This window comes from Oenanthe melanoleuca, chromosome 1 (genome assembly GCF_029582105.1).
Source record: "Oenanthe melanoleuca isolate GR-GAL-2019-014 chromosome 1, OMel1.0, whole genome shotgun sequence".
Classification (NCBI taxonomy): Eukaryota; Metazoa; Chordata; class Aves; order Passeriformes; family Muscicapidae; genus Oenanthe; species Oenanthe melanoleuca.
In genome coordinates, this window is record NC_079333.1 from 108,211,657 (window position 1) to 108,238,376 (window position 26,720).

At 41.1% G+C, this 26,720-nt stretch overlaps 1 protein-coding gene across 1 annotated transcript in view; it reads left to right on the forward strand.

Annotated features, from left to right (window-relative positions):
- DSCAM (DS cell adhesion molecule) overlaps positions 1-26,720 on the forward strand; it is a 432,936-nt gene that overhangs the window by 259,714 nt on the left and 146,502 nt on the right. The window contains exons 7-10 of the mRNA XM_056502042.1: positions 1,585-1,881; positions 2,684-2,959; positions 15,515-15,793; positions 25,512-25,631. Of these exons, the coding sequence (XP_056358017.1) occupies positions 1,585-1,881; positions 2,684-2,959; positions 15,515-15,793; positions 25,512-25,631 (972 nt within the window). The remainder of the gene's footprint in view (positions 1-1,584; positions 1,882-2,683; positions 2,960-15,514; positions 15,794-25,511; positions 25,632-26,720) is intronic.

The window sequence follows — 26,720 nt, forward strand, 5'->3', positions numbered from 1 at the left end:
CTTTTCTGGTTGGATGTATTGGCCAACAGCTTGGAGATCATCTTAAATAACTGATACAATGTGCTACATGATAATCAAGTGAGGAAAGTCATCAGTTTGCACAGAGGTATCTCGCTAACGAGGCTGTGGTGCAGGCATGGCATGGACACTATTTTTAGAGTCTCTGCAGAAGAAGAAGAGATTACCTGCCCGGACCAAGTTACCTCGGCAACCATCTCCCGTGACTAGGAAAGCCTAAAGAGCATATTGATAATCTATCATGGTGTTGGGAGAGTGCAGGTTATCAGAGAGCAACAGCAGGGAAGATTTCAAAGACACTCAGGTCTCACTGGGAAAATAATGTCTGCTTTCATCTCAAAAAAAAGCCTGTCACTTGAATTAAAAAAAGAGGGGAAAAAAGAGGAGGAGGGGTGGCAGAGGTACATAGTGTGCATGCTCACAGATTTATTGGTCCTGTGTCAGCCTCCTTTCAGGATAAAAAGCTTTCTTTTGTGCTGCTGCTGTTCTGTTTTCTGAGGGGTGACAGTATCCAGTATACCACAAAGGAAAGGAAGAGAGTTAAGAATGAAAATAAATAAATAAGTAGGAAACTCTGTCACAAAAGCAAGGGGATAGAAATGAAAGAGAGAGGGGGCAGAGGAAATAAAAATGAAATCAAATAAAATCAAATGCTGTTCCAGGGATGCTGAGGCCTTTCAACATTTTGAGAATGCCAGTGCTTATCTTTTTATCATGTGGCAAGCAAGGGAATTTTGCAGCCCTGTTTTTAAAGTAACATTTTCAAAGGAAACAAACATACATTGCATGACCACAGAAAGGACTTCCTAACTAATACCAGGGTGTCAGCACTCCTAAATGTTACCACACTGAACTCTCTGGAGAGGTGGGTATTTAATCCTTCTCCCTGATGACAAAGTTTCTGTGCCCACCCATTTTCTTTGTTCATTTCCCTAGTACACGCTGAGTATTTTGGGAGACAGTTCACAAGATAAAGTGTTTGAATGCTCTCATTCAGAGAAATATTTATCTGTAGCACAAAACTACTGTGGAAAGAAATTGGCATCACTGCTGTTACTGGCAATCTGTATTCAGAAAAGCTTAATTTAATACTTTCCTAAATGGGGCATTGCATGTCAGGACTAAACTACTGTGTGAAATCCTATGTAAGTTGTGCCTGCCTCTTGGCAACAGGATTCATCCCTAACTTCCCAAGCAGCTAAAATCTACTAGGAGAAGAGAATCTCCAAATGTTTTGAGGTTTTGTGCATGAGGTTCATGCATAATGAACTGCATATGGTTTTAAAACTTTTCTGCAGGAACACAGAAGTTCGTAGAGATGCCTGATCCAATTCAAGCATTTTTTTCCTACAGCAGATCTACTACCAGGTTTCTCAGAAGAAACTTGCCATAAGCAAAGTTCTCTACTGGCAGAATTTATTTCCCTCTCTAAATAATTAGGGTCACATCCTGGAAAACAATTGCTTGTGCTGCTTCTAAAAGAGATCTAGGCTCATGGCATATGCTGCAGGGGACAAGCTTTACACCATGTAAGCACTGTTTTCCTGCTTTTCTCTCCCTCGGCAGACGGAACCCCCAAAATCATCTCTGCCTTCAGTGAAAAAGTGGTGAGCCCAGGAGAGCCAGTGTCCCTGATGTGCAACGTGAAGGGGACCCCCCTGCCCACCATCACCTGGACACTGGACGAGGATCCCATCGTGAAGGACGGCAGCCACCGCATCAGCCAGATCATCACGTCCGAGGGCAACGTGGTCAGTTACCTGAACATCTCCAACACCCAGGTCCGCGACGGGGGCGTTTATCGCTGCACCGCCAACAACTCTGCGGGAGTCGTCCTGTACCAGGCTCGAATAAACGTAAGAGGTGCTTGTCAAATCAGCTCCTCAAAAAAAACACACATAACTCATTGTAGTGGAGAAGAAGATTGTTGCATGTGATGAGATTTTGGAATGCCAAAAAGCCAACTTACTGTTTCTTTTCCTCTCCTTTTCTTCCCCGCTGTCTTTTCCCACCCTGCCTCTCCAGCCCCATCTAGAAAGTGTATGGTATGGTTAAATGTTGGAAGTATCCTTTGGCTTGTGTCCTTTAATCTAATTTTCCTATACTCATCTCTACTAGTACACAGTCTCTCTGCTTTATTCCTGCTGTGCATGTTTTGTTTTTTCTTTTCCTTTCTTCCTTTACTTGTTCAACATCCATTGTAATTATTCATTCAGAACTTTAGCTTGAATTTCTGGCTCTACATGGCATAATGCCCATCCTCATGGGTATATATATATATATATACTTTATATACATAGCAAATAAAAAAGCTAACTGTGTTCTCATGTGTTAACAGGATTCTAGCTCGGTATCAGTGTTAGTATTTCACATTAATTAAATCACACTCAGCCTTTTAATTTGTAACGCAGCGAAGATTTTATCAGGCAAGTGTTGGATAACACAAATATATACCCCCACATAATTAGTATGGATGCTGCAGGGTGAGGAAAAAACTAGAGCATAGAAAGATTAGGAAAACTGCTTAAGTAGCTCTTAACAGGAAAAATCTGTGAAATGCTAAGGAGCGCGGTGTGAGCCGCATCCGTCCACATCTGTATATCCAGAAATAACCGCACACGTTCCCTCGAGCAAACTTCAAGAGTTCCTTTCTTCGCCTCGGCAGGGCCAGCAAGCATTCGGCCGATGAAGAACATCACAGCCATCGCTGGGAGGGACACCTACATCCACTGCAGGGTCATTGGGTACCCCTACTACTCCATCAAGTGGTACAAGAACTCCAACCTGCTGCCCTTCAACCATCGCCAAGTGGCGTTCGAGAACAACGGCACGCTGAAGCTCTCTGACGTGCAGAAGGAGGTGGACGAGGGCGAGTACACCTGCAATGTGCTGGTCCAGCCCCAGCTGTCCACCAGCCAGAGCGTGCACGTGACAGTGAAAGGTGAGGACAGCTGGGAGAAGCGGAGCCCGGCTAATTGCTGGGTCAGTCGTGGAATTGCACGCGCAGGATTGTCCTGGCAGTCGGATAACGAGCGGTTGGAGGAGGTTAATCCAGATTTGTGTTTATTTTTAATGATGACACAGAGCTAATCAGTCATTGTGTCTTGTTCTCTCCTGACTTTTAGCCTCCTTGGCTTGCTGTTGTTGCCTCTGAGTGGGGGCCTTGCAGTTCAAGTTTGCTATGAGCACTTTTCACTACAACTTAATCAGGAAATTAATGGTTTGTCACACAAGTTTCACTGGTGACTGTTTCTATACTGGACAACAAAGTTCCAATTTTCATTAGCCAGTGACTTTCTGGCTTTTAAAACATGAGATGGGAATTTTAATGTCTGTATCTTTGCCACTAAGCAGAGACAGGAACTAAAAGCATTAACCTTGCTTTCCTCTTATTAAGTGATTATCTGAGTGCACTTCATGCTCAGAAAGATAACACTGTAAATAAATGTGACTTGAAATTCTAATAGAATGGTTCTAATCTATTCAAATAGTCCAAAACAAGACTGTTCAGATGGCCCTGAAAGACTTCAGAAAGAGATTGAGAATAGTGATTTTTTACCATTGTGTCCTGACTGCTCTGGCATTGGCAATGTTCAGACCTATTCATGAAGATACAAAAGACAGAAAACCTGATTGCAGTAGCACCTACTTTTGAGCAATGGGACCACTAAATACTGCACTTCATGGGAGCCTCTAGGAAGAATTGGGTATAATTTCACTCTTCCTGAAATTATTAGAAACTTTTCCTGGGTTCGTTTTTTTTTGGCTTTGGTTTGTTTTTGTTTTTTTTTTTTTCCTGGAGGCAGAGGAGAGGAAGGAAGAGAGGGTGAATCTTTTATCCATTCTCAGATAAGCTGCAGAGAACAGTAAGGTAAAATGATTGTTACAGACATCTGATCTCTTCTGCTCTGTTAGTTTTGCCATTAGCAGTCTGGAGTGAATTGCTATTTTTTTTCCAAGAGTTTAGGGGATTAGCTTTAAGCCATGAGCAATTTGGACCCCGAAAAACATGACATTTCACACACCTGAGATCATCAGGGGCACTGGTCAGAAGCTGTGGCATAAAAACTCAATGTCACCTTTTGTTTTTGTGTGTGTTGTGCTTTGTTTGACATTACAATGATATCACAGATCTGTTGATAGAGTTTAGGAACTGAATGACAAATCAGTCACTGTGTTGCTGCTGCACTGAGGCCACCATGGAAATTCTGGTGGGGAAAAGCTGCCTCTAAAATGATACCATTTTTCAAATTACTGTCAAAATGAATGTAGCCAGACAAAACAAATCCAGCAATCACAGGCATTGAGATCAAAACAATACCAGTCACTGAGAACACTAACTGGTATCCCAGGTGAAATACTGCTTTTTCTTCCATTAGGTTACAGTTTCCAACTTGACAATTCCTCCCCCAGAAAGCAGATTGCCATCTCTAGTAATTTGGATTGAGCTGTAACTTTTTGTCAATGATTTTACTTCCTTGATGGGGTTCTACCCCTTGCTCCAAGCCTTGAAAAGACACTATAATTTGAAAATAAGGTTAATAGCCTGACCTCGTCTACAAAGCCCAAAATGTCACAGGTGAGGTTTTTAGGTCAGACCTGAACAGTTCTCAATGTTCTGCTGTTGTAGCTTGAGGTCAGCAGTGCCACAGTGGATTTTATCTAACATACTAGTGGGGAGTCAAAAGTGGCCTGGGTGCTTTAAAATATTATTAATGTGTTTGTGTGTGTGTTGCATTTTCATTTTAGAGATTCCAAAGTTAATGGGATGAGCTTTTAAGCACAAAAGATATTTGATACCAAAAGAATACAATTTATGGCCCAGCTTGCATACTGGAAGTTAAAAGTACTCTGAAATCTGATGTTGTACGGGGAGTTAAAATCAATGTTCAAATACTCTTATTTACAGTTCAGCTCCTCTTACCATCAGTATAATTTTTTTTTTTCCAGAGGAACAGAGGGAGAATTATTGTCCATCTTCAATACAAGTCCTTTGTTTTGCTCTCAGTTCTGCTACAAGCTTTGTGGGTGACCTCAAACAAGTCTCCTGAAGGATGTTCCAGAATAGATGACACTCAATGAGCTGTTACTTAGTGGGTTTTTTTCCCCTCCATGTTCTGTTTTGAAGACATAATTATTAATTTCCTCATGAGTTTATCATCTCTATCTCTGTGGTATCAGAGTGTTACAGAGACAACACGTTTATTTTCAAAAGCCACCTGGAAAAATAGCAATAAGGAACAAACTGAATTCAAAATATCCACACATTTTTTTGTATATTCAGTTTCAGAAGCTTACAGCTTAATTTTTCCAGTTCACCTGCTATCATGTAGCATTTATATGCTCAAAGCTCTGCTCACATTGAAAGGAAGTTGCTCCTGAGAGTTCTGTTTCTTCCTTCAGATCACCCAGCTTAGCAACCCCCTGGGAAAGACAGATTTAAGTAATTTAATTAGCTTCATCTGACAGATCTGTGGCAAAGGTAAATGCAGAATTTGGCAGCATTTATTCTGCATTAGGCAAACAATTGGTTTTTAAAGTTGGCAGCCCTCTGCCACATTTACTTTCCACTTTCCAAATCCTCCAGCATGTGAAGCATCCTGGCTCTGTCTTGGACAAAGATTTGCTTAATGCAGCTTTTAAATAAAAACATGCACCACCATGAGTGTGCCATCAAATACAAGAGTGCTGTCCACTCTGCAGAGTATTTTGACATCTACAAACATCCAGATGAAAGTGAAATCATCCTTCAGAAATCATGATAAAGGTCACAGATAAGAGAACAGAACATTTCTTGGCTATAATTTTAAAAGAACTCCTGCCTGCCAGAGAACCTGAGTGGGGATTTCAGAGCCTTGCTGTGCATCCTCCCAACTGGCAGGCTCTGGGAAAGCCACAAGCTTTGGAGCTGGGCACTTCTGTGCTATTTGACCTTAGATCCTCTACCTCTTTTCCCTGCTGATCAGAAGAATCAATAAGATACGATGTGAAATCCATTGTCCCAGTTTTTAGGACTGACTACTGTCCTCATCTGCATAGCCACCTACGCCAGAGGTCTGCAGGTTCCAAGTAACACCCACAGAAATGTGGCTTTTCATTCCTGCCCTGCCCTCTCCCCCAGCTCTTGCCTTCCCCTTGTCTCTGTCCCAAAATGTGGATTTGGAAGGCAGCAGTCCCCTGAGCTGGCTGCTGGGAGTGAGGGCAGGAGCTGGCAGGAAAACGTGCAGGTTTCTGCTTGGCAGATAGAACTCCCATGGACCCGTGCCTGAGTCCTAACAGGGCTTTTTGGAAATCAAGCCATCTTGGCATTATTGTTTTGTATTTAGACAAATGATTTGGCCAGTTCTTGGTTCTGACAAAAAGCCACACAAACCAACCACCCTGTAATGCACAAGTAACAGAGGGACATTACAACTGTACTTACTTAATTTCTGCATTCCATACCTGCTGACCACTCACCTTTTCACTGTAATAATTCTTTTCAGCACCTTTTGCTTTGGCTTATGTTAGGTGTAATTTTATTTGTAGCTTTTTTTTGCAAAGTAATCTGAACCCCCTTTCCCCTGCCTCCTGCAAAGTGGGAACAGCAGTTACTGCCATCATCAGAAGTAATTGAGATTAGCCTTGCTAAGGATACTGCACACGTCCTTGCCAAGAACAGAATTCTTCTCAGCAGCACCAGCTTTGTGCTCTGTGTTCAGCCCAGCCCGTGTGGTTTGCCAGAGGGGTTTGCACACGTTTGCCAAAGGCAGAGGACTGTTGAAATCAGAGTTCCTAAAGAGAAGAATATTCTGTAGAAGATGCAGATTCTCTGTTCATTCCTTTGCAGAATCACCTGTCCTCCTCAGCTTTCTCCACCTCCTCCTTTCCTGAGTCCTGGCTCTTCTCCTTTCAATTACAAAATCAATCTGAACTCAAAGAGTTTATCATCTCAGCTCTCATTTCTATGTTCTCAAGACTCAAAACTGCCCTTTTCCTTTGGATACCCCAACCTTTTTCCCAGCCTCCAGTTCCAGTCCTCTTTACTAACCTTCAAGTTCAAGCACTGGAGTGACAAATCTGCTGATTTCTGAAATCTCACCAGACTAACTTAGCCATTGAAAGGTAGTGCTAGGATGTGCTCAGTGCTGCTTGGACTGTTTGTCATTACAAAAAGTCCTCTCTACATATGATCATATGGGGTTTTGTTTATTTATTGACTTGGTTTTGCTCAGATTGCAAAATCTAGGCACCATTGTGATGACTTCTTATAGGTATAGCAAGAACATCTGAGGCTGCTGCCATCACCTGAATTTGAAATCCACGCTGCTAAATCCATGGGGCAGGTGTGACTTCTCAGGTTTTCACAATACCTTGGTTTTTGTTTTTTGTTTTATGGTAGAATTGATATTTACCATGTCTCAGTTTTTCCACTCTCCAACCTTATTCTTGGAAGTGGACAAAGAATTGTAGCTAAAACCTTCCAGCTGAAATGACTCAGCCTGAGGCAGACACCTGGCCTGGAAAACTGTTACCCAAATAAAAACCAAACTGCAAGCAAATTAAAATAGTCTTATGATGAGAAGAGTTGGCAAACAAGAAAGAGGCTATATTACCCACCCTATCTCTAATTTTCATATTTCCATTGAAAAATCCCACATTAAAGTGGAAAGATGTTAAAATAATAATAGCAGCATCTCTTTTACAGCATTTTAGTAGATCTCAAAGCATTTTAAGAACAGGAGTGAGTTATTATCTCCATTTTTTTATTATGCAATTTATAGTAATAGTTTTCCCAGCTACAGTAAAAGCCATCAGAAGTAAGTGATGATTTTCTTGTCATCAGTCTCATGGGACACATTCTCATGTAAACAGCCTGCTGCTATTCACACTTCTCCAACAGGAATTAATTGAAAAAGAAGCCCCTGAGAGGGAAGGGTACAGCATCATTGAAATAAAAAGTGTAGTGTTCAAAAGAACTGTTTCTGATCCTGTTGAGCTTATGTATTTCATTGATTTAGAAAGGCTCTTGTATATAAAGTGAGCACCTCACCTGTTGTGAACCACGAAAAGGAATTGTACCAGCCTTGTTTCATGTTAGGATACAAGCAAACCAAACAGGGGCTACTTCTAAATAGCTTCATGTTTGCAACTGTTTGAATAGATTCTCCTCATCTTTCCTGGGAAGTGTCTAGCTTTTTTGAATATCTGAAATACTGCTGGTAAATTTGCATTGCAAATCAGTTCAGGGTGGGCTGGTTTAGGTAAGTGAAAAATATGCAGGCATGAAAGGGAAAAACATCATTGGAAATCTTTTCATGGTTCTTAGTGCATTCTGCCATCAATCAATTCTGCTAATCTGTGCATGCTTCAGCCTGGAAGTTTGGATTATGGCAAGTGGGAGTTCAGCTTCATGCACATATCTCAGATCTTATCTGTCCTACTGACTGACTTTGCCAATAGATTGAATCAGAAACAAACTTCTGGCCTTGACCTCTTTCAGATATTTCCTTCATTGCACCACTTTCTGTCTTTTTCCCACTCCTCCATGCTATATGGCTTTGGATCCCTTCAAACTTGTCACAACTTCCTTGGGAAGAAATGCTCAGATCTCTCAAAGTGACTGAAGTTGTCACGTACAGGAATGACACCAGGGCGTGTGGTCAGGTGAATGAGAATGGAAAACATCCTGGAAAATGCACTTAGGAATTCTTCTCAGGTCACATCAAGGGCATGGAGAGTAGTTTTGGGGGGCAAGCAGCAGCAGAGCCTGATTTAAGGGAATGTGCACTTTGATAGGAATGTCTCAAGTGCAGAAATTCCTGAAGATAGGACTCAAACAGGCTGATATTATTGACAGTGCATTTTTTTTTTTTTGCCATTCAACATGCAGCAGCTTAAGGTTGGCATTGCACCAAAATAAGTTATTTACATTCTTTAAAGTCTCACAAGTGTCATGTGGATGTGCTTGCTTTGCACCAGTACACTTCTAATATAACTACTGTAATGACTTCACCTCTGACACTGCAGAAAATGGTCACCCAAAAATGTCTGTTGAAGTTGTTTCACAACTATCCCAGCATTCATGACAAGGAATTAGCATGCACGAATCAAAAACTTATCACTTAAATCTAAACTAAAACTCCCTGGATTTGTGCACGGTGATATCTTCTGTCTTTCTAACACAATTTCTGTCTGTGTATGGATTCATTTATTTGTCAATTATGCAAATAATGAGAAATGAGCCTGAATATTTCAATAAGTGCCTCAGTTAAGGAGTTCAATTTGAATATTATGTATGGGTTTATCAAAAACTGGCCCTCTCCTCTCTCTTACAGTGCAGATTTGCTTAGTTAAGATTTTTAAGAAGGCGTGGTCTTGCTCTTCTTTGTGTTTATTTTGTTAATTATCTTTTGGCTCTGATGATTTGGTTGGTCTTGACTTTTCACAGTGATACCTGAGAACAAAGATCACTTTAGATCAGGTAGGAGCTGAACAAGGGCAACATCTCTGGAGCAGGTTCCAAAAATGAGGCCTTTAATTAGGAAGCACTTTACCACTGAAGGTATCAGCTTGTTGCATGAAAATACTCCTGCAGCTGCTGTCTTACCTTAAAATTAAGTTTTCCTCTCTTACAAATAAATAGGACAGGGGCAGGGAACTGAGCTCTCCACCATCCCAGCTTTGCAGGGTGTTCCAGGATGATGAGGGCTTGCACTTTTCCTCTCACAAAGGAGGCTGAAAGGAGATGGTTCCATAGATGGAGGAGACATGACTTAAAAGCACTTTTGGTTTCTACACAACATTTTAAATGCTCTCTCCTTATGGAGAAGCTCCCACTACAGCATCAGGGAGCCTGTGAGTGTTGGATGGCAGGAAAGGGAAGTGGGGACTGTGATTGCTGTGAAAACTTAAAAAATTGCTAGACCATGGCTTAAATTTGTGCAGAGACAAAATAATTTTGGCTTTTTCACTCCCACTGCATGAAATCTGGGGTCACACAGCTGCCCTAAGAGGCTGAATAGCTTGGTGGTTGTGATTTTGCATCAGCCATAAATATTCATTGCCAAAAGTATTTTATATTGCAGACACAGCCCCTGCAAGAGTGCTGCTGCAAGAAAACCCATCAGGGAGCTGTTTATAATGATAAAGCAGGGGATGACTTTTGTTTTGCTGTGCAGAACACCATGTTCAGCAGGCTGCTGCAGGAAACAGGAGATCTGCAGGATGCTCTGTCTTAGTGAATCATCTCAGCAGCTCCTCCCAGCAAAACTCCCATGGAACAGAGGGCAAGAAATTAAGGATGTTCCTCTGCTAATGGAGACAGCCTGGAAGCCCTCCTTGCCCTCCTTTGCAGCAGTCCCCCAGAGGTACAGAAGACCTTGCTAGGGCACAAAAACATAATTTAAATCTTCCTGTATTAGCACTAATGAGTCTGGCCCATGCTCCTCTTCTTAAATAGACACTTAATTCAAGCTCTCATCAATAAAGCATTCCCAGGACACAGCACTTGGTGGCATGAAGCAGAGATTTTCACTCTTCTGCCCGTTGTGGGTAGAGAAAGAAACACCCCTTCCATGTATACAAGCACACAGACTATTCTCTCTCTAGATAAGATGGAACAACTTATAGATAAAATAGCATAATTTCACCAAGAAATCAAATGCAAGCTCTGAAATGTGGTCAAAGTAAAGTTATGTATAGGGAAGGAAAATGCATGAACACACCTTAAACAGATTTTAAATACATCTGTCCTACTGTAAATTTTCTCTCTCAAAGTACTATATAACCCTTTTATTTTTTTAGTGCTGTTTGGCAATAGTACAGCTTTAATGTGCAAAAAAACCTTCTCGTGTTGGTTAATCAAGCTTGATATTTTCTTCTATCAAGGATATATCTCAACCTTTTACTGCAGATATTGACAGAGACAGAAAATTTGATATTTCAGAAATTATTTGCTGGAAATCATCATATATTTTTAATAAGTGATTTTTTGTGGTAATTTCCTTCCTTTTTTTTCTCCTATGATAGCTCACCAGAAACTTCCTTTATCAACTCAAACTGGTGAATACCATAGCTGAAACATTCTTCAATACTTCAAAGTTTTTGCAAGACTATTTTTTTCTTCTAAGTACTGATTTCAAATTACACACTGGCTTTTAAAGTAAGCTCCTTGTCAGGACTGCAAGCTGCTGTAGGTTGAATACAAATTATATTTTATGAAGCAGAAATGTTGGTTTCCTCTGCACCTTAAAAACCTGAGGAGAAGGAAAATGTGCTGCCTAAAAATATTTCAGCCAATTTCTGAAATACTCTGCAGGCTGCTACTTATATTTTAGAGCTGGTAAATGCAGCCTTGCAAATCAATATTTTCTGAAAAACACCTCAATGTCACTTAATGGTCTTCCTCCCTGTTTTCCTCATCAGGGAGATGGAGAGTGAAGATGCACATTATAATCCTTGGGCAATATTTTGTCTGACTTTTGAGATAATTTTGTCTGTGAAAGATTGGCTCAAATTTGTTACACACTCAGCAGAAAATACAGAAGTAATTTTCCACCCTGTTGTGAATTTTAGCACATTTTTCAGTAATGATGTCTGAGACGAAGAGAAGGGCTTGGGCAGAAATGTGCTGGGCACCACAGTAGGGGGAGGACTTGGCATTTAGCAGGTATTTACACTCATCAAGGGGAAAATTTATGGCAAAACCTTTTGAAAGATACACTCAGTTAATTTCTCATTCCCATTCATATTATGAGCTGCTTGTCAATAAATGCTAAGAGAAAATTTTTCTGCTGATGTACAAAGAATCTGAGGCCTCTCATGTGAATAAATTAGCTGGGCTAAGGCAATTCCAAGAGGCTGCAGATATTTTGCCTCACTTTGTGACAGCAAAAGTCCCCAAGTGAACAAGCAGTGCTCAAAGTTCAAATAAACACAGTAATTTCTACCAAGTTTCTTTTTTCTCAAAGCCTGATCTACCAGATTTTCAGAATGCCAGAGGACAGGTTTTAGCAATTAGAGAGATGGCAGCTGGGAAAATGTCTTACAGCCTTACAGTGAGAAAAATGGATGGCAGTGGCACTTTCCCCAAGCCTTACAGTGAGAAAAATGGATGGCAGTGGCACTTTCCCCAAGTCTTACAGTGAGAAAAATGGATGGAAGTGGCACTTTCCCCAGACCCAAACAGTGAGACACGCTGGGGAAAAGCCAGTGAAGGCCTGAGAGGATGAATCGTGTTGTCCTGTCCCTGAAGTCACAGTTATAACTTCCCGTCATCAAATGGCACCATGGCTGTGCTGGAAACTGTGGAGTTAGCACCAAATTTCTGTATTTGTGTGTCAGCCTCTTGCACTGTGAGCTGAATGGGCCCAAGAATCTGAACATGGCTCTGAACAAGGCCTCAGTCCTCTGGGGGGCCTGTAATCATGGAATTACAGATCACAGAATGATTGGGGCTGGAAGGGATCTTAAATATCATCCAGTGCCACCCCTGCCATGGCAGGGACACCTCCCACTGTCCCAGGCTGCTCCAACCGCAATATCCAACCTGGAACTGAACATTCCAGGGATCCAGGGGCAGCCACAGCTGCTCTGGGCACCCTGTGCCAGGGCTTCACCTGGAATTGTTCCTCACAGGGAACAATTTCTTCCCAATATCTACTCTAACCCCACTCTCATTTAGAAGCCATTCCCTGTGTCCTGTCCCTCCATTCCCTGTGTCCTGTCCCTCCAGCCCTTGGCAATTGTCTCTCTCCATGTTTCCTGCAGCTCCTTCAGGCCCTGCAAGGCCACCCTGAGCTCAGCTCAAAGCTTCTCCTGTGCAGGTGAACAATCCCAGCTGTGCCAGCCTTTCCTCCCAGCAGAGCTGCTCCATCCCTCTGCTCATCCTGCTGCTCCTCTGGGCTCTGCAGCAGCTCCAGCTCCTCCCTGGGCTGGGGCAGGGCTGGGGCAGCTCTGCAGGTGGAGTCACATCTGAGCAGGGCACAGGGACACAATCCCTTCCCTTGACCTTGTGGCCATGTTTGATGAACTTTCTTACTCCTAATGGACAACCCAACATATGGAACAAAGGAAATTCCTGGAGCTGACACAGTGGTCACCAACACTTGTCCCTGCATCCCAGAAACAGGACACTGGCATAGGAGGGAAAATGCTGCTGGGGAATTCCATGTGCACATACTGCAACCACTTGAGAGATTTTTATTCTGCTTCAATTCTGAGGAAACCACAACCTTAGAATTTCTTAAGGGAGAAAGGACAAAAGAAATACAATTAGATAAAGCCACCAACTCCATTTTCTTCTGGAGTCCAAACATATCGATCACTATAAATGTTCTGCTCTGGGTATCCTTCCATCTTTCCTGTTCAAACGTAGTACAGATTATCTGTAAGTGATCTCCCAGGAAATAGAAAAATGGACTTCTATATCTGAGGTACATAACCTCTTGGAACCTTGTCTTTTGATAAATCAGTGTTTGAGTGCTGCTTGCAAAGTTGGTTGTGCAGCCCTTTCAGGAGAGATTGATAAAAACCTGAGATCAGTGCCCTGGCTGTTTGAATGCTTCCCTGAGAAGGGCAGAAGACTTTGATTCCTTCATCTGGACAATTATTTGAGTCCCAATTTACCAATTTCGTAGTAAACATCTCAACCACAATTCAAAGAAAACATGGCAGCCCGATAATTTTTTCTATGTTTATTTATTCTAACTGTTTCATTACTTTTCTAAAAATACCTGAAAACAAAATGATTTTAAGAAGTAGAATTCTTTACTTTGGTAGAAAATATGGTAAATTCCTTCATCTTTTTTTGTTCAGCTAGAGAATAATATGGAAAAGAAAAAAAAAAAAAAAGGAAAGAAAAAAATATTTTTCAGGCCAAATACGCTTAGCAGGAATTAAATGCCAACTTGAACATTCGTGCCTTGTACCATCCCTCTGATTAGAAACCAGTTTTACCTTCATTTGCTGTCCTACAAGCATTGTACATGCTTCCCCTTCCTGCAATCTTAATGAGAATTGTGACTTGAAACATTAGGAAAGAAGTGCTAGAGCAGTTAAGAAAGCTCAGACTCCCTCTCATCACATCCCAGAAGCAAAGCTGGAGCCTCTTCCAGGTCTATTCCATGACCTTTAATCGAGGCCCTTGCACCAGATCCTGAAAGCTGCTGAAAGACCTTGAAATTGCTCTTCCTGGCACTGTTGGCAGGCTGGAGAGGCTCAAGCTGGTGGTGCTGTGACTTCTGGAAGAGCTGCTTGGTCCTCTTGCCAGTGAGGTCAGGTGTCTCTAGAAGCCAGGACTTCCCCTGCTTGTCATCTCTGCTTATGCACTGTGTGACCAAGAAATGACAAGATGTTTTCAAAAATGTGATTTTTTCTGCTAAACAATTCTTTATGGCTGTCAGAGGTGTAGATTCTGCACGTTCTGATGACTGAAAACAGGGGCCAGACAAAATGAAGGGAATTAAAAGCAGTTATATTTGTTGAAGGGCCTACAGGTACATTTAGGGCAGACAAAACTCCCAGGGTTACATCCAAAATGGACGATTGGTCATGGGTTTTCACACTTTTATAAGTTTGGTCCATTTGGATATTGGGGGTTAATCTACCAATTACAGCTTCAGGTAATGAAGTCATTTACCCCCAGTTTGGTCCCCCTCAACTCACTTTTGTTTCTATTTCTCAGGGACTGAGGCAGTGAGGTATCCTTGATTTCCAGACCTGGAGAGAAATTATGTTGTCTGGCCAAGATGGGAAAGCAGCAGCTAACACTCTGTATGGAGTTTAGAGTTATACACTGAACAATTGCAGGATTACAAACACGTGTAATGGTTTCTGAAAGCAAAACCAGTGAGAGACTCCAAGTCAGAAATACAATTTAATAGAAAAAAAGAGAAAAATAAAATACATGCAATAGTACGAAAGAAAAACCACTGACAGAGTCAGAATACAACCTGACACCTGCTAGTTAGGGTGGTTGTAGCAGTCCAGGTGAAGTGGTCTTGCTGAAGCAGTGATTCTGTAGAAATCTTGGCAGTGATCCTGGTAGCTTTTGTCTTTTGGAAACCAGTGGGTAAGGGCTGCTTTGGTGTTCAAAATCTTAGTTTTTATGTAGGTAGGAAATGTTTGGCTCCTCCCCCTGGGTACAGTGTCTCCCAATGGGTTAAAGTAATTTTATCAGTCATGCAGTGGGACTCAATGGCCCATTAACAGAAGATATCTCCTGGAGGAGGATGGGTCTTGGCAAAGATAAAGAACATTGCCCCATCTGATTTTAAGAGATGGCCCATTAGCAGATGATATCTCCCACAGAGATGGGAATCACTGCCCCACCTGGTTTCAGCAGATGGCGATAGAATACAGACTTTTGGGCACATCTGTACCTTATAACCTAGGACAAAATTAAAAACAACAAAACTAAAATCCTAAGGCATCAATCCCATGCACACCTGCCCCATTATGTTATTTCCAGAAACAAGGCGGTGACTTCAACATCTCTTTCTCTCTCTCCTCCCAGTCCCTCCTTTCATCCAGCCTTTCGAGTTCCCTCGTTTCTCCATCGGGCAGAGGGTGTTCATTCCCTGCGTGGTGGTCTCGGGGGACCTGCCCATCACCATCACCTGGCAGAAGGACGGGCGCCCCATCCCCGCCAGCCTGGGCGTCACCATCGACAACATCGACTTCACCAGCTCCTTGAGGATCTCCAACCTCTCCCTGATGCACAACGGGAATTACACCTGCATAGCCAGGAACGACGCGGCAGCCGTGGAGCACCAGAGCCAGTTAATTGTCAGAGGTAAGGAGGTGTCATTCCTTTGATGGGCGCCAGTTAAGCAGGACTTGGTGTTTTGTGGTGGCGTCTGTTTGATGGAAGTGTGAAAATGAGAGTGTGTGTTGGGAAAGATGAATCAGGAAAACCTTACAAATATGATTGCCTAGCAAAAGATTTTGAGAATATGGAAACCATCAACGAGATTGAAATGAAAGCCATCTTTGAGATACCAAACCTGAGTTACTAAATAACTAGAAGACGATGGCCGGCCAAAAGTAATCCCCTCTTGATAGAACAATGTCTTCTGCTGGAGAGCAGGTCCACAGGTCAGAGAAGACCCTGCTAGCTTGGCAGAAGGGTCCAAAGAGTAGTTTTTAGGGTTTAAAGTATAACACATTATGGTAATGTAATGATTCTTATAGGCTGTATGTAAATGCTATAGAATTTGTATCTTGTATTAGATTGGCTAGAGGAAAATAGAATATTCAGTATAGAAGAAGATTTATTGTATTGTAAAGGGGAAAATCGCTCTCTCTTACTTCCCTCTCTTACTACTCTTACCTCTTAGAGCTCTTACTACCCCCACTCTCTCTCTGCCCTGTTCTGAGCTGCAGCTGGCAGCTCTCAGTTAAGCCCTTTTTGCCCAGCCCTATGCAATAAGCCACAAGTGTCAAGACCTGGCTTATAGAGATCTCTCTGTCACAACTGTCCTGACCACCATCACATCCTACAGTCTCTACAGGTGTGGGTTCTTTCTCTTCTCTCTGGTCCCTCTGGCTAGCTCTGGACTAGGGGAAAGTGCAGAACCCACATGGACAAAGGTAAAAGACAAGGAGGCTCCTTTTCCTGGGATACAGTCCACAGTTTATTCCCAAACAGGTTCCAAGGGAAAAGAGAGAGTGAGAGAAGACGGTGGGGGAATTTTAAACCCCGGGTGAGGGGAGGGGAAAAACTGAACCATGACCAACGAGATCCCTCTGGTGGGGAGGGGCAAAGTGAGCACTGAACCAACTCCATAAACTCAGGAGGGAATACAGAACAAACCATTTAGTGCAATACAAACCATAATTTAGTGAAATACAGCAAGAGGGGAATGTGGTAATCCCTTCTCTCTGTGACACAGAGCACAGAGAGCAATGAGACACAGAAAGTAAAGTGATTTTCCTATCTGAAAATCTTGAAGCTAAATGAAAAACCCTGGAGTGTGTGGGGTGGGTGGGGGAGCTGCAGGAGTGACATCCTGGAAAATCTTGTGATTGGGATCAAGCCTTTGAAATGGTATCAAATCTGCTATTGCTTTAGTCTGATTATACCCATTTTTTTATTTAGACCACTTTCTCCTACAACATTATGTCAGTAAAAAAGCAGAACATTGATGTTGACTCTGTGGGGAAAGGACTCTGCTGTTACCTTGTTCTGTTCCTGGTTTGTGTTTATCGTGCAATTAGCAGGATTCATGCACTCATGATGACTTCACAACATTTTGCCTTGGAGTAGATGTGAATATACATTCAGTAAGCAAATATTTTATGTGGAAAAAATCTTTCTAGTCACATCTTACCCAAATTATCTAGAGATTATTCCTTGTGATGTATTTTCAAACTTACTGTGCACAGCTTCAACAAAAGCAGATTGCTTCTTTTTCTTTCTGGGAGTTTTTTTGAAGTGTTTTAAATTTTTATTTTTAAAAACTGAGTCAGACTCTTCCCTTTCCATCATCTTCTTCTTGCTACCAAGACATTGAGCTTCTCAGAGAAAGAATAATCCTACAAAGAACCTCAGTAATTTCTGCCTGCTGCACATGGCTACATTTTATTTTCCCTCCTGTAAGTTTGCCAAGATAAACCTTAAAATCTTAATGGGGCTTTTGCAATCTTTCCCAGGTTTTTTTCAATCCCAAATTCTGAAGAACTCTTTTAAGTCAAATGTTCCCAGTTTCCTAATGCTATCTTTAAGGAATTATTCCCTGGTTTTCCAATATGCTTACTTTTTAAATGTTAGTATTCCCAAAACTCAGTGGTAAACAAATCCATTACTTTTCCCCTAGTTTTGATTAAAATATTTCATTTTTTTTTTAAATTTCACTGATTATTATCTTGCTTAAGATTATTCAGTACAGGTGTCTACAACTTTCCTTATTTATTTAGTAATTCTTAAATGAAGTAGTCTAATTAACTTCATGCATTTAATTATTCTAAGCTTTTCTGCTAGATTTTAACCCTATTCCTCACTTTAATCATGAGAGATTTTCCTCACCTCCTCTTTTGCTGGAGAAGGGAAGGTTGAAAACCTCACATCACTGTCTGCATCTGCCCTGCTCAGAAATGCTTCACCTAAAACCAGCTGGGATTTTTCCTTTATTTCAGCTGTAATTCAGCTCTAGAGGTGATGGGAATGAATCTGCAGCAACCCTGTGTGGGTTCCTACAGGTATTTCTCACACCCAGGATGGTTTTACCATCTGAGAACAGATTCCCTGCCAGCACTGTCTGTCCTTGCCAGCACTGAGACCCATGAGTGTAGGGATTTCTGCTCTATGTAGGGATTTCTGCTCTGTGCAGGGATTTCTGCCCTGTCCCCCACAGATGGGGACAAGCCCTGCAGTGCCCTCACTTCTCCTGGCTTTGCCTGAACTGCACTTTCCCTGTCTCCTGCTGTCTGTGGGTAATTCCTCACCTGACCTCTGTTCCCAGGACTCCTTCTGCCTTTTCAGGCATTAATCAGTTTTGCCTTCTTGTCCAGCAGAGGAGGTTTGGGGAGCCCTTCATTTGTCCCTCACCCCAACACCTCCATTTCCACCTCCATTTCCCCCTCATATGCTTTCACTCCCTTGGGCTCTCCAAGGGCTTGGAGAGAGATTCTGGATCCTGCAATTTTTTAGGAAGGCTACATCATGTTCCTTTCTTGCCTATCTTTCTGCCCATATAATGCTCTTAAATCCTCTGTTCTCTCCCTTCTCTCACTGTCACTTTAAATGATAATGTTTTAATCGGTTTTTGATGTGCTTCTGAGATAAGGGCTCTCACTCAGAGGAAAAGGTAAAAATACAATATCATGTCTGACCTGAATTCTCTGCCAAAACTGTACCCTGACCTCTTTCCCTCATACTGAACTGCTTCAGCTGCCTCATCCCACAAAGGTCAGAACTCAAGCAGCCACCCAAGAGTCACTGTGATCACTCCTCCTCTGCATCCAACCTGACCTGTCCACATTTCAATGAAGACTTGTTTTCCTGCTGCCTGTTTGTTCTCCAGGCTCTTTATCTTTGTGTTCATAGGTGCTGAATAACTGAAACATGATATTTTTCTAAATAATCTAAGTGGTTTATCTCCAGATACAGGGAGAAGAAGTGGTGCTTTAACTCCTCTTGTTTCTAATCCTCATTTCTTGAGGGTTTCTCAGCAGTGTGCTTTAAACTTAGGTGTTGGCTATCCTAAATGCTGGGAGATGTGCTCTGGGAAAATCTTATTTATGTGCACACTGTGCATTTTGATATGAGAACAGACAGTGAATGGGAAAGGAAAAGTAAGTAAAATATGACTGTTACTCACATAATTCCTTTTTCCTTATTTAGACTGTCCTTGTATTAATTCCAAAAGTAGACACTAAAACAGTGCTGGCCATCATGTTTCCAAACTAAATGGGAAACCACATCATTTTATGGGTAAGATTAAAGGTAGCATCTAAAGACAAGACATTCCTAAGTTGAATGAAGAAACACAGGCCAACTGCTCATTGCTTCATTTGAATTATTAGTGAACACACAAACTTCTGCATATTACATACACAAATATAAATTCATCATCTTTACATCTTCATATACTTTCTTCTCAATATTTTCTGTCAGATCACTTAGATCTGTGTTTCTCTCCACAAATTACTGGCTAATTTTAGACTAATTGGAAGAGGGGAAAACACCTCCAGCGGAGCTGAGCTCTGCAAACTTTGTATTAAGAAGTTATTTATAAGAAACATTGGGTGTAATACCAGAGAATCTAAACAGGCAAAACCTTCTGCCAACACTAGAATTTTTCCAACTGGGATCTTTCCTCAAACATGAGACACAAACCCAAGAAAAGCAGGCTTGATGAGTCCCAGTGTTTATGGAATACCTTTTGACAGCTCAGTAGGAAGTGGAGGTCAGTGAGAATAGGGCTCTCCTTCTCAAAATCTTAGGCTCTGCCAGATCCTGGTCTGCAGATCTTCTGGAAATGCATTAAAAATTTGGCAGCTAGAAGGGCTTCTCAAAACCTCATAAATTATTATTATTATTACTATTGTTATTATTATTTATTTCTTGGCACACACTTGGTTTGCTAGTCATGCTAATAAGGAGAAGGAAAGGATAGGATGCTGTCATGAGAGCCATAGATAGAAATGAGGAAAATATCTTCTCTGTCAACTACTTAAATCATCACGAGGAATTAATCAAGACTTTACTCATTAAGGCTGTCGTCAAAGAGTGATTAAAAATCTATATACACTTTGTCATGTGTTATTCATTTCTGTAGAGTTTCCTAAAATGAAGTGCTCATGAAATAAAAAAAGCAGTGAAAAGAATTCTAATGAGTAACCAAAAAGAAAATCTGATAAATGTATTATGAGTTCAAAATTTTTCTGATACTACCAGAAAAGGGAATTCAAAGATAGTACTGGATGCATAAATCATGATTTTATATCTGCTGTTAGTGAACACATCATAAATTAAAATTGAGATAAAGTCTTTAGACACCTAATAAGCCCCCATAATGCATTTACTGCATTAGATGTGTTTTCATTTTGCACTTGCCAGGGGTGTTGAATATAATTAGATAGTTAGGCACCCAATGAGGAGTCCCTGAACTTTCCAGGCAGTAAGAGAGTTTCCATCTTTTTTGTGATGTTTGGTGGTGGTGCAAAAGCAGTTTGGGACAGAAAAGCAGAGAGGGAAGATTTAAGGTCAGAGCTGGTGTCAAAACTCATTTACTTTCTTTGCTGGTGTTTACATTGTGCCTTTGAAAACGACTCCTAAAAGATCCACTTATTTAATGCATTCATTAGACAAACCTGATCAACACAAACCACTAGGCACGGTCTCATTTTGCAAAAGTACATCTTTTTTTCTTGAACTGCAGAGCAAATGGTTTCACTAAACCAGCTAAATCGACCCCTTAGGTCCAATGACCAAATTTAATAACTGTTCATCTTTGCTAAAGCACAGTGTTTAATGATCTCATTCATTAATACATCAATGGTTGCTTTGGCTGATTAAATTTCCTCCATCATTTTGACAGTTTGGTCTAAATGTGAAGTACAAATATTCCATGTAAAAATGAAACACTGCATCCCAGGCCAATGTCATTGATTATTTCTTAACTCACTCCAGTAGCCCACCAGAGGAGCTGGTGTTAGGAGCTCTCAGAATTGCTCTCAGAGGGATTCCCTGATCACTGTACCTGGCAGCCAGAAGTGCTCCTGTGGATTTGAAGCCCAGGAAGGAATGTGTGAGTTTGGCACCTGCTCCCAGGCACAGTCAGAGGGGATTCTTGCATTTACACAGAGCAAATTTAAATCAGGGAGAGGGTGTGGGACCACAGGGATCTCATGAGGTTTAGCAAGGCCAGGTGCATCTGGGCCAGGGCAATCCCCAAAATCAGTCCAGGCTGGGGAGGAAAGGATGGAGCAGCCTTGGGAGAAGAATCTGAGGATGCTGAACCCTCTTCTGATTGCTTCATCCTTTGTTTTCCTTCAGTGAGAGCCTGACACTGCTAATCATAATATTGACTGAAAGTACCTTTTTTAGGCATTTTAACTTCTTTTAACCTTTAGTTTTTAACCTTTTAACTCCTTTGAGTTCAGCCATTATAAAGTTGGCACCTGTCAACTTATGGCTCTTACCCTAAACAAGTCAACAGCTCATTTCTCATCACAGACTGTGGGCTGCATTAAATGAGAGCCTGGCAGAAACTCACTGTTAAAGCAATTTTAAATGCCCTCCTTCACAGGCTCAGGGAACTGTGCTGCTGAGACAAGGAGGATGATAAAAGTGGAACTTTTATCGTGAGAATTTCAGAGTTTCACTTCTGAAGGAGTATAGTCCCACACATTTACAGCTAAAGAGAGAGGAGGAACTACTTGTTTACTTTTTTCTATTAGCTCAAATATATCAGACAAATTACCTTGGTTAAATTCTTGCTGAGCATATTTTCTTTAAGGGCTAATGATCTCCTGAAAGATAATGAAAAAGTGAACATAGGTTTATCATCTTAATCTAGGTATCAAAATCTAGAACAAGTGTTTAACAGGATTGTGTTCTGAACTATGGCAGCACACAGCACAGAATATAATATTAAATTGAAATAAAATTGAGAAGCAAACGAGCAAGGAGGAAGAAAAATGTAAAGGTCTGTTCTGTTTGCTTTTTCATCATTTATATAAGAAGAAAATCCTGTGGCTTTATCTAGACAGCAATACAGAGGCAATTAAAAGGTCATTGAATGAGTAATTTTATTTTGTTGTAGCATCACTTCAGCTTTCAATTGGCAGTCTGAAGACTAAGTGGCAAGAGTTTTTGTCTTCAAAACCAGAGCAGCAGTTGGCATTTTTATTACCAGCCCTAAAGGACAGCCAAAGCTTTACTGAACATAGAAACTGCTTCTATTACTGGCTCTAGGCTGACTTTTTCCAAGTAAGTTTTGTTTATGGATCCAAAGAAGGAAACTCTCTGATTTCTAATGATGCACCTGGTCCTGGAGCTACAGAGCAAAATTTCGTTCCTGCAGTTAACATTTTAGTATTGTTCTCTACTGATAGTACTAATTAGAATTGAGAATATCAAGAATATCTGAGCAAAAACTTAGGTTTTATATTTACCCAAAATACAGTGATATCAGTGTGATGAAAAGACTTGTTCAGAGCTTGCCAGTATTAAAGGCACAACACATCATGGGTATCTCTGTGAGTTCTTAAAAGATGTGGAAGAATGTGGCAGAAGTTCCATAGAAAAGCCCAAAGAATATTTCCACTTGGCACCCATAGTTTCTTTTTTTCTATATGTCCCCAATGGGATTACACAAAAAGTGTGTCTTAGCAGATAACTTTATTGCAAATAGTATTTTAAAGACTGATGGCATTTATTCCATACTAAGTAGTCTTGCTCAACTTTTCCCAGGACTTTCTGCATATGCCTGCTCAATTAGTAGAACAATTTCCTGAAAATTTAGCATTTCTTGCCAGTATCATCTGTAGCAAATGAAGAATATAAAAAATGTTTTTCAAAGAAAAGGAAAATAAAACAAATTCCAGAAATTTTATATTGGAAGACAGACAGACATTCCGCTCTTCACACTCTTCAGTGGCAGAGGACAGTAATTATCAGTCACTCCATTGCATCTTTTGTAATCATTCACCTGCAAAAATAGTGGGTCCATGTTTTATGCTGTTTTTTTTATCCCTCTTTATGGATAAGCAGCTTGTAATTGATTTTTCAGAAGCTGCAAACACAAATTTACTCCCAGCTACCGAGGTGAAACAAGCTGACGCCGCCGTGCCAAGTCGTACGAAATCAAATCTATTTGTGCAACTAACTGTGCTTTTCACCTGCCTTGGAAAATACATCTTTGTGTGTTTGGGGATGAAACAAACACAGGACAGTGAGAGAGGAGCTACTGAAGCAAATGTCTCCTCTGAGCAGATAATTAGAACTGGATGGGTGATTGCCCAGCGCTGTTGCTGCTGGGATTTCGTGTTTCATGTTTACCTATTGTGAATAACCATAACCTACAATAAATGTTTGTCAGCCTGGCAGCCATTTGGAAAGGCAAGGTGTTTGTCAGCAGCGAATTATTTTCTAGTGCAGAGGTATCTCTTGCCTCTATCACTGCTGGCTCCTTCTGTGTCTTGTAGTAGTGTTCCAAACAGCTTTTCTGTACTTAGGCAGAGAGGAAAAGGTCCACTTAGGGGGATTATTTGCCCTCCAGAGGACAGTTGTCCTTTTTTAAAAAGCAGCTCTAGCTATGCCTGTGGAAAGAGAAAGCTGGAGGGGAGTGTGGATGGTGGAGGAAGGCTCAAGCTGCTGTGAGGAGGGGTCTCTGAACCTGCAGAGAGAATTTCCACAGACCTTCAGCTCTGAGCTGTCCTGCCCACACCAACACTGGCAGCTCCCATTTCCCCTTAAGGAAAACCTGGGCCACTCTGGCACAATGAGAGCTAATATTTGCATGAATTATAAGAATGTTTATGCTGAAAAGGGTCATACATTAGAGCATTGGTGCTTCTGCTGTGTTTCTGCTGCACAGATTTTCTCGATTCATAATTACTCCCATATTTATGGGCATTAAAACTATTTCAGGCCCCAGGGAAAATATTTACAGTACTGAGGTCCCCCTCTGTGCTCCCTTGCATTTTCTTGTGCTACAATCTTCTGCCAGGCTTCCTTCCTTAATTTCTGGCATTTCTGGAGAGGATCAGAGCAAGGATGGATGGTTGGGTCCTTTGTTCAGTTTTTGAAAACCTTCAGACAAACTCAGCACTGCCTGGACCTGGAGAATCTTCAAATTTGAATGAGACTTCAAATTTTGCAGTGGCTTGAGGAGAGCAAGAAACTATTTGGATTTCTCCTGTGCCGCATGAGATCTCAGTGTGTTGCTGAATTCAAGTTAAAAAAAAAAATTATTTGAGAAGAAAAAAGTCTTCACATGTTCAGTCACTCCCTGTGGCCCTGTGAGAAATGGCAAGATGAAAAACATGCAGAATAAAAACCACAATCAATTTACTTCTTTTGTTCTTGGATATTTACACTTTGATGTTCTGAACCAAATAACAGGAGGTCAACAAAATTATGTGACCTTAACTGACCTTAATACAACCATTAAACATTTAACATTCAAAATTTTTGTGGGGTTTTCCACAATCTTCACAACTTTCATGATTTTGTCAAAGGTATAGGTTTTACTGAGACTTTGACATTTAGAATCAGGCTTTCATATCAAATTTTTGGACCTAACATTGTCACAAACTTTTTCTTCACTGTATACCTGTATTTGGAACATGTAAAGCTTTTTCTTCAGATAAGCAGCTCTTATTTTATTTATGTATAAATAGGTACATGTGGAAAACTTACTACTGTGGTTTTATACTACTTTGGGATAAATTTAATAATATGTTTTTGATGCACTGAAATAAGATTTCTTATCAACTTAATGCAAGCAAATTGTGTTGAACTTCTGTGTGACTGGTTGGAAAGCAAAGTCCTATCAAAAGTTATGGCTCAAATATCCTCATTTTAATATGAAGTGATTTGATTGCTAATAAAAGCATTATTTGTTATGGTTATTTATATCAAATAATTTCATTATTTTTTTTCTAAAGCTTGCTAGTTCACTGTTACAAAAAGCAAATGGAAAAACTCAATTGCTTTTAGACATCTGACAAACCTGCTTTTGGTAGAAAGCATTTATTTTCTGTCCACAATAATATGATTTATCTATTACTCCATTTTTAACTTCTCCCATGGAGAGATCATATAAACTTATTTTTGAGTCCTGTAAATACCAGTGATTTTATCATGCCTGGCAAGAAATACATCAAGATTTTGTACAGAAAGTGAATTATCTGCTAAAACCAACCTCAGTGTGTTACTGGATCATCAACAACTGGTTTTAATTATTGGTTTTCGCTATGAAATGTTATAACTCTGCTCTGCCATTTTGAGACACCCAATGAATTTCTGAATTCTGATGGCTCCCTCTGCTCCCTTCCCACAGTGCCCCCCAGGTTTGTGGTCCAGCCCAGCGACCAGGACGGGATCTATGGGAAAGCTGTCATCCTCAACTGCTCTGCCGAGGGCTATCCCGTCCCCACCATTGTCTGGAAGTACTCCAAAGGTAGGATTCCTTAGGGGACAGGCTAACCCTGCATTAATACCATCCCACCCACCCCTGGGTTGCTGTTTTAATCTCCAAGTTTCCAGGGAGCAGCAGGACATACCGGTCGTGTTTTACTCCTCATAAATCATCTCCCCATCTCCCTGCTGGCCACTGTCCCACACAAGGCTGAGCTGGATGGATTTCTGCTCTGCCCTGGAGATGTCCTGGCTGTGCCTGTGAGCCTGTGTCAGCTGTGGCCTCAGCAGGCAAGGGATGAAAGGGATGGCTGGGAGAGCAGAGACACAGCTTTAATTGAAACAACCTCAGCACGAGGTTCACCAGCAGCATTTGGCTGATTTTTCCCCCACCTCTTCAAAATTGATGATAACATGGCCAACCACATCTTTTCAGCAAAGAAGGAAGGTCAGGTAGCATTAACATAAGCAGTAATTCAGTGTGAGCTTTACATAATGCTTTAACATTTTCTCCTCGTGGAACAGAGCATTAAAAGTGGCCCCACTTGACCCTCAGTAACCATTGGAAATTGACTGCTTTTTAGTTAAAATGTGCTGCCTGATAGACTGTGTCTTCTGGCCTGTTGTCTTCTGGTAGGTTTTAGCAAAAAACCACATCCTGCAAACTCTATACCAAATCTAAATGAGTTAACTCCCTACAAAACAAAACGAGGTGCTGTTGAGAAGAAATCCATGTATGCTCCATGTAATTTTTGGTTTTCTTATAACCTAAGTCCAAATTGTATTTGAAGAAAAAAGGATGAGAGAAAATGTTAAAGGTTATTTTGTGCTCTAATTGATAAATTATGGTTTGTTGCAAGAAGGGTACAGAGTCCTAAATTCCATAATCTCAGTGGTATGTAGGATTTTAATTCTGAATATAGAGCACAAAGAGGTAATTCTGGGTGTTTTTCTATTTGTGTGCTGAAGGAGGGTGCCAAGCCAAGCCAGATGAATTGTAATTCACTGTGAGGAGATAAATAACCCATCTTGGAAGGACAGAATAGTTGGATAAGTCCCCTTTCAGACTCATCCATGCAGATGTATAGGATAAGACTCTCCTGCTCAGGAAGGACTTTGACTGCAATAGCAG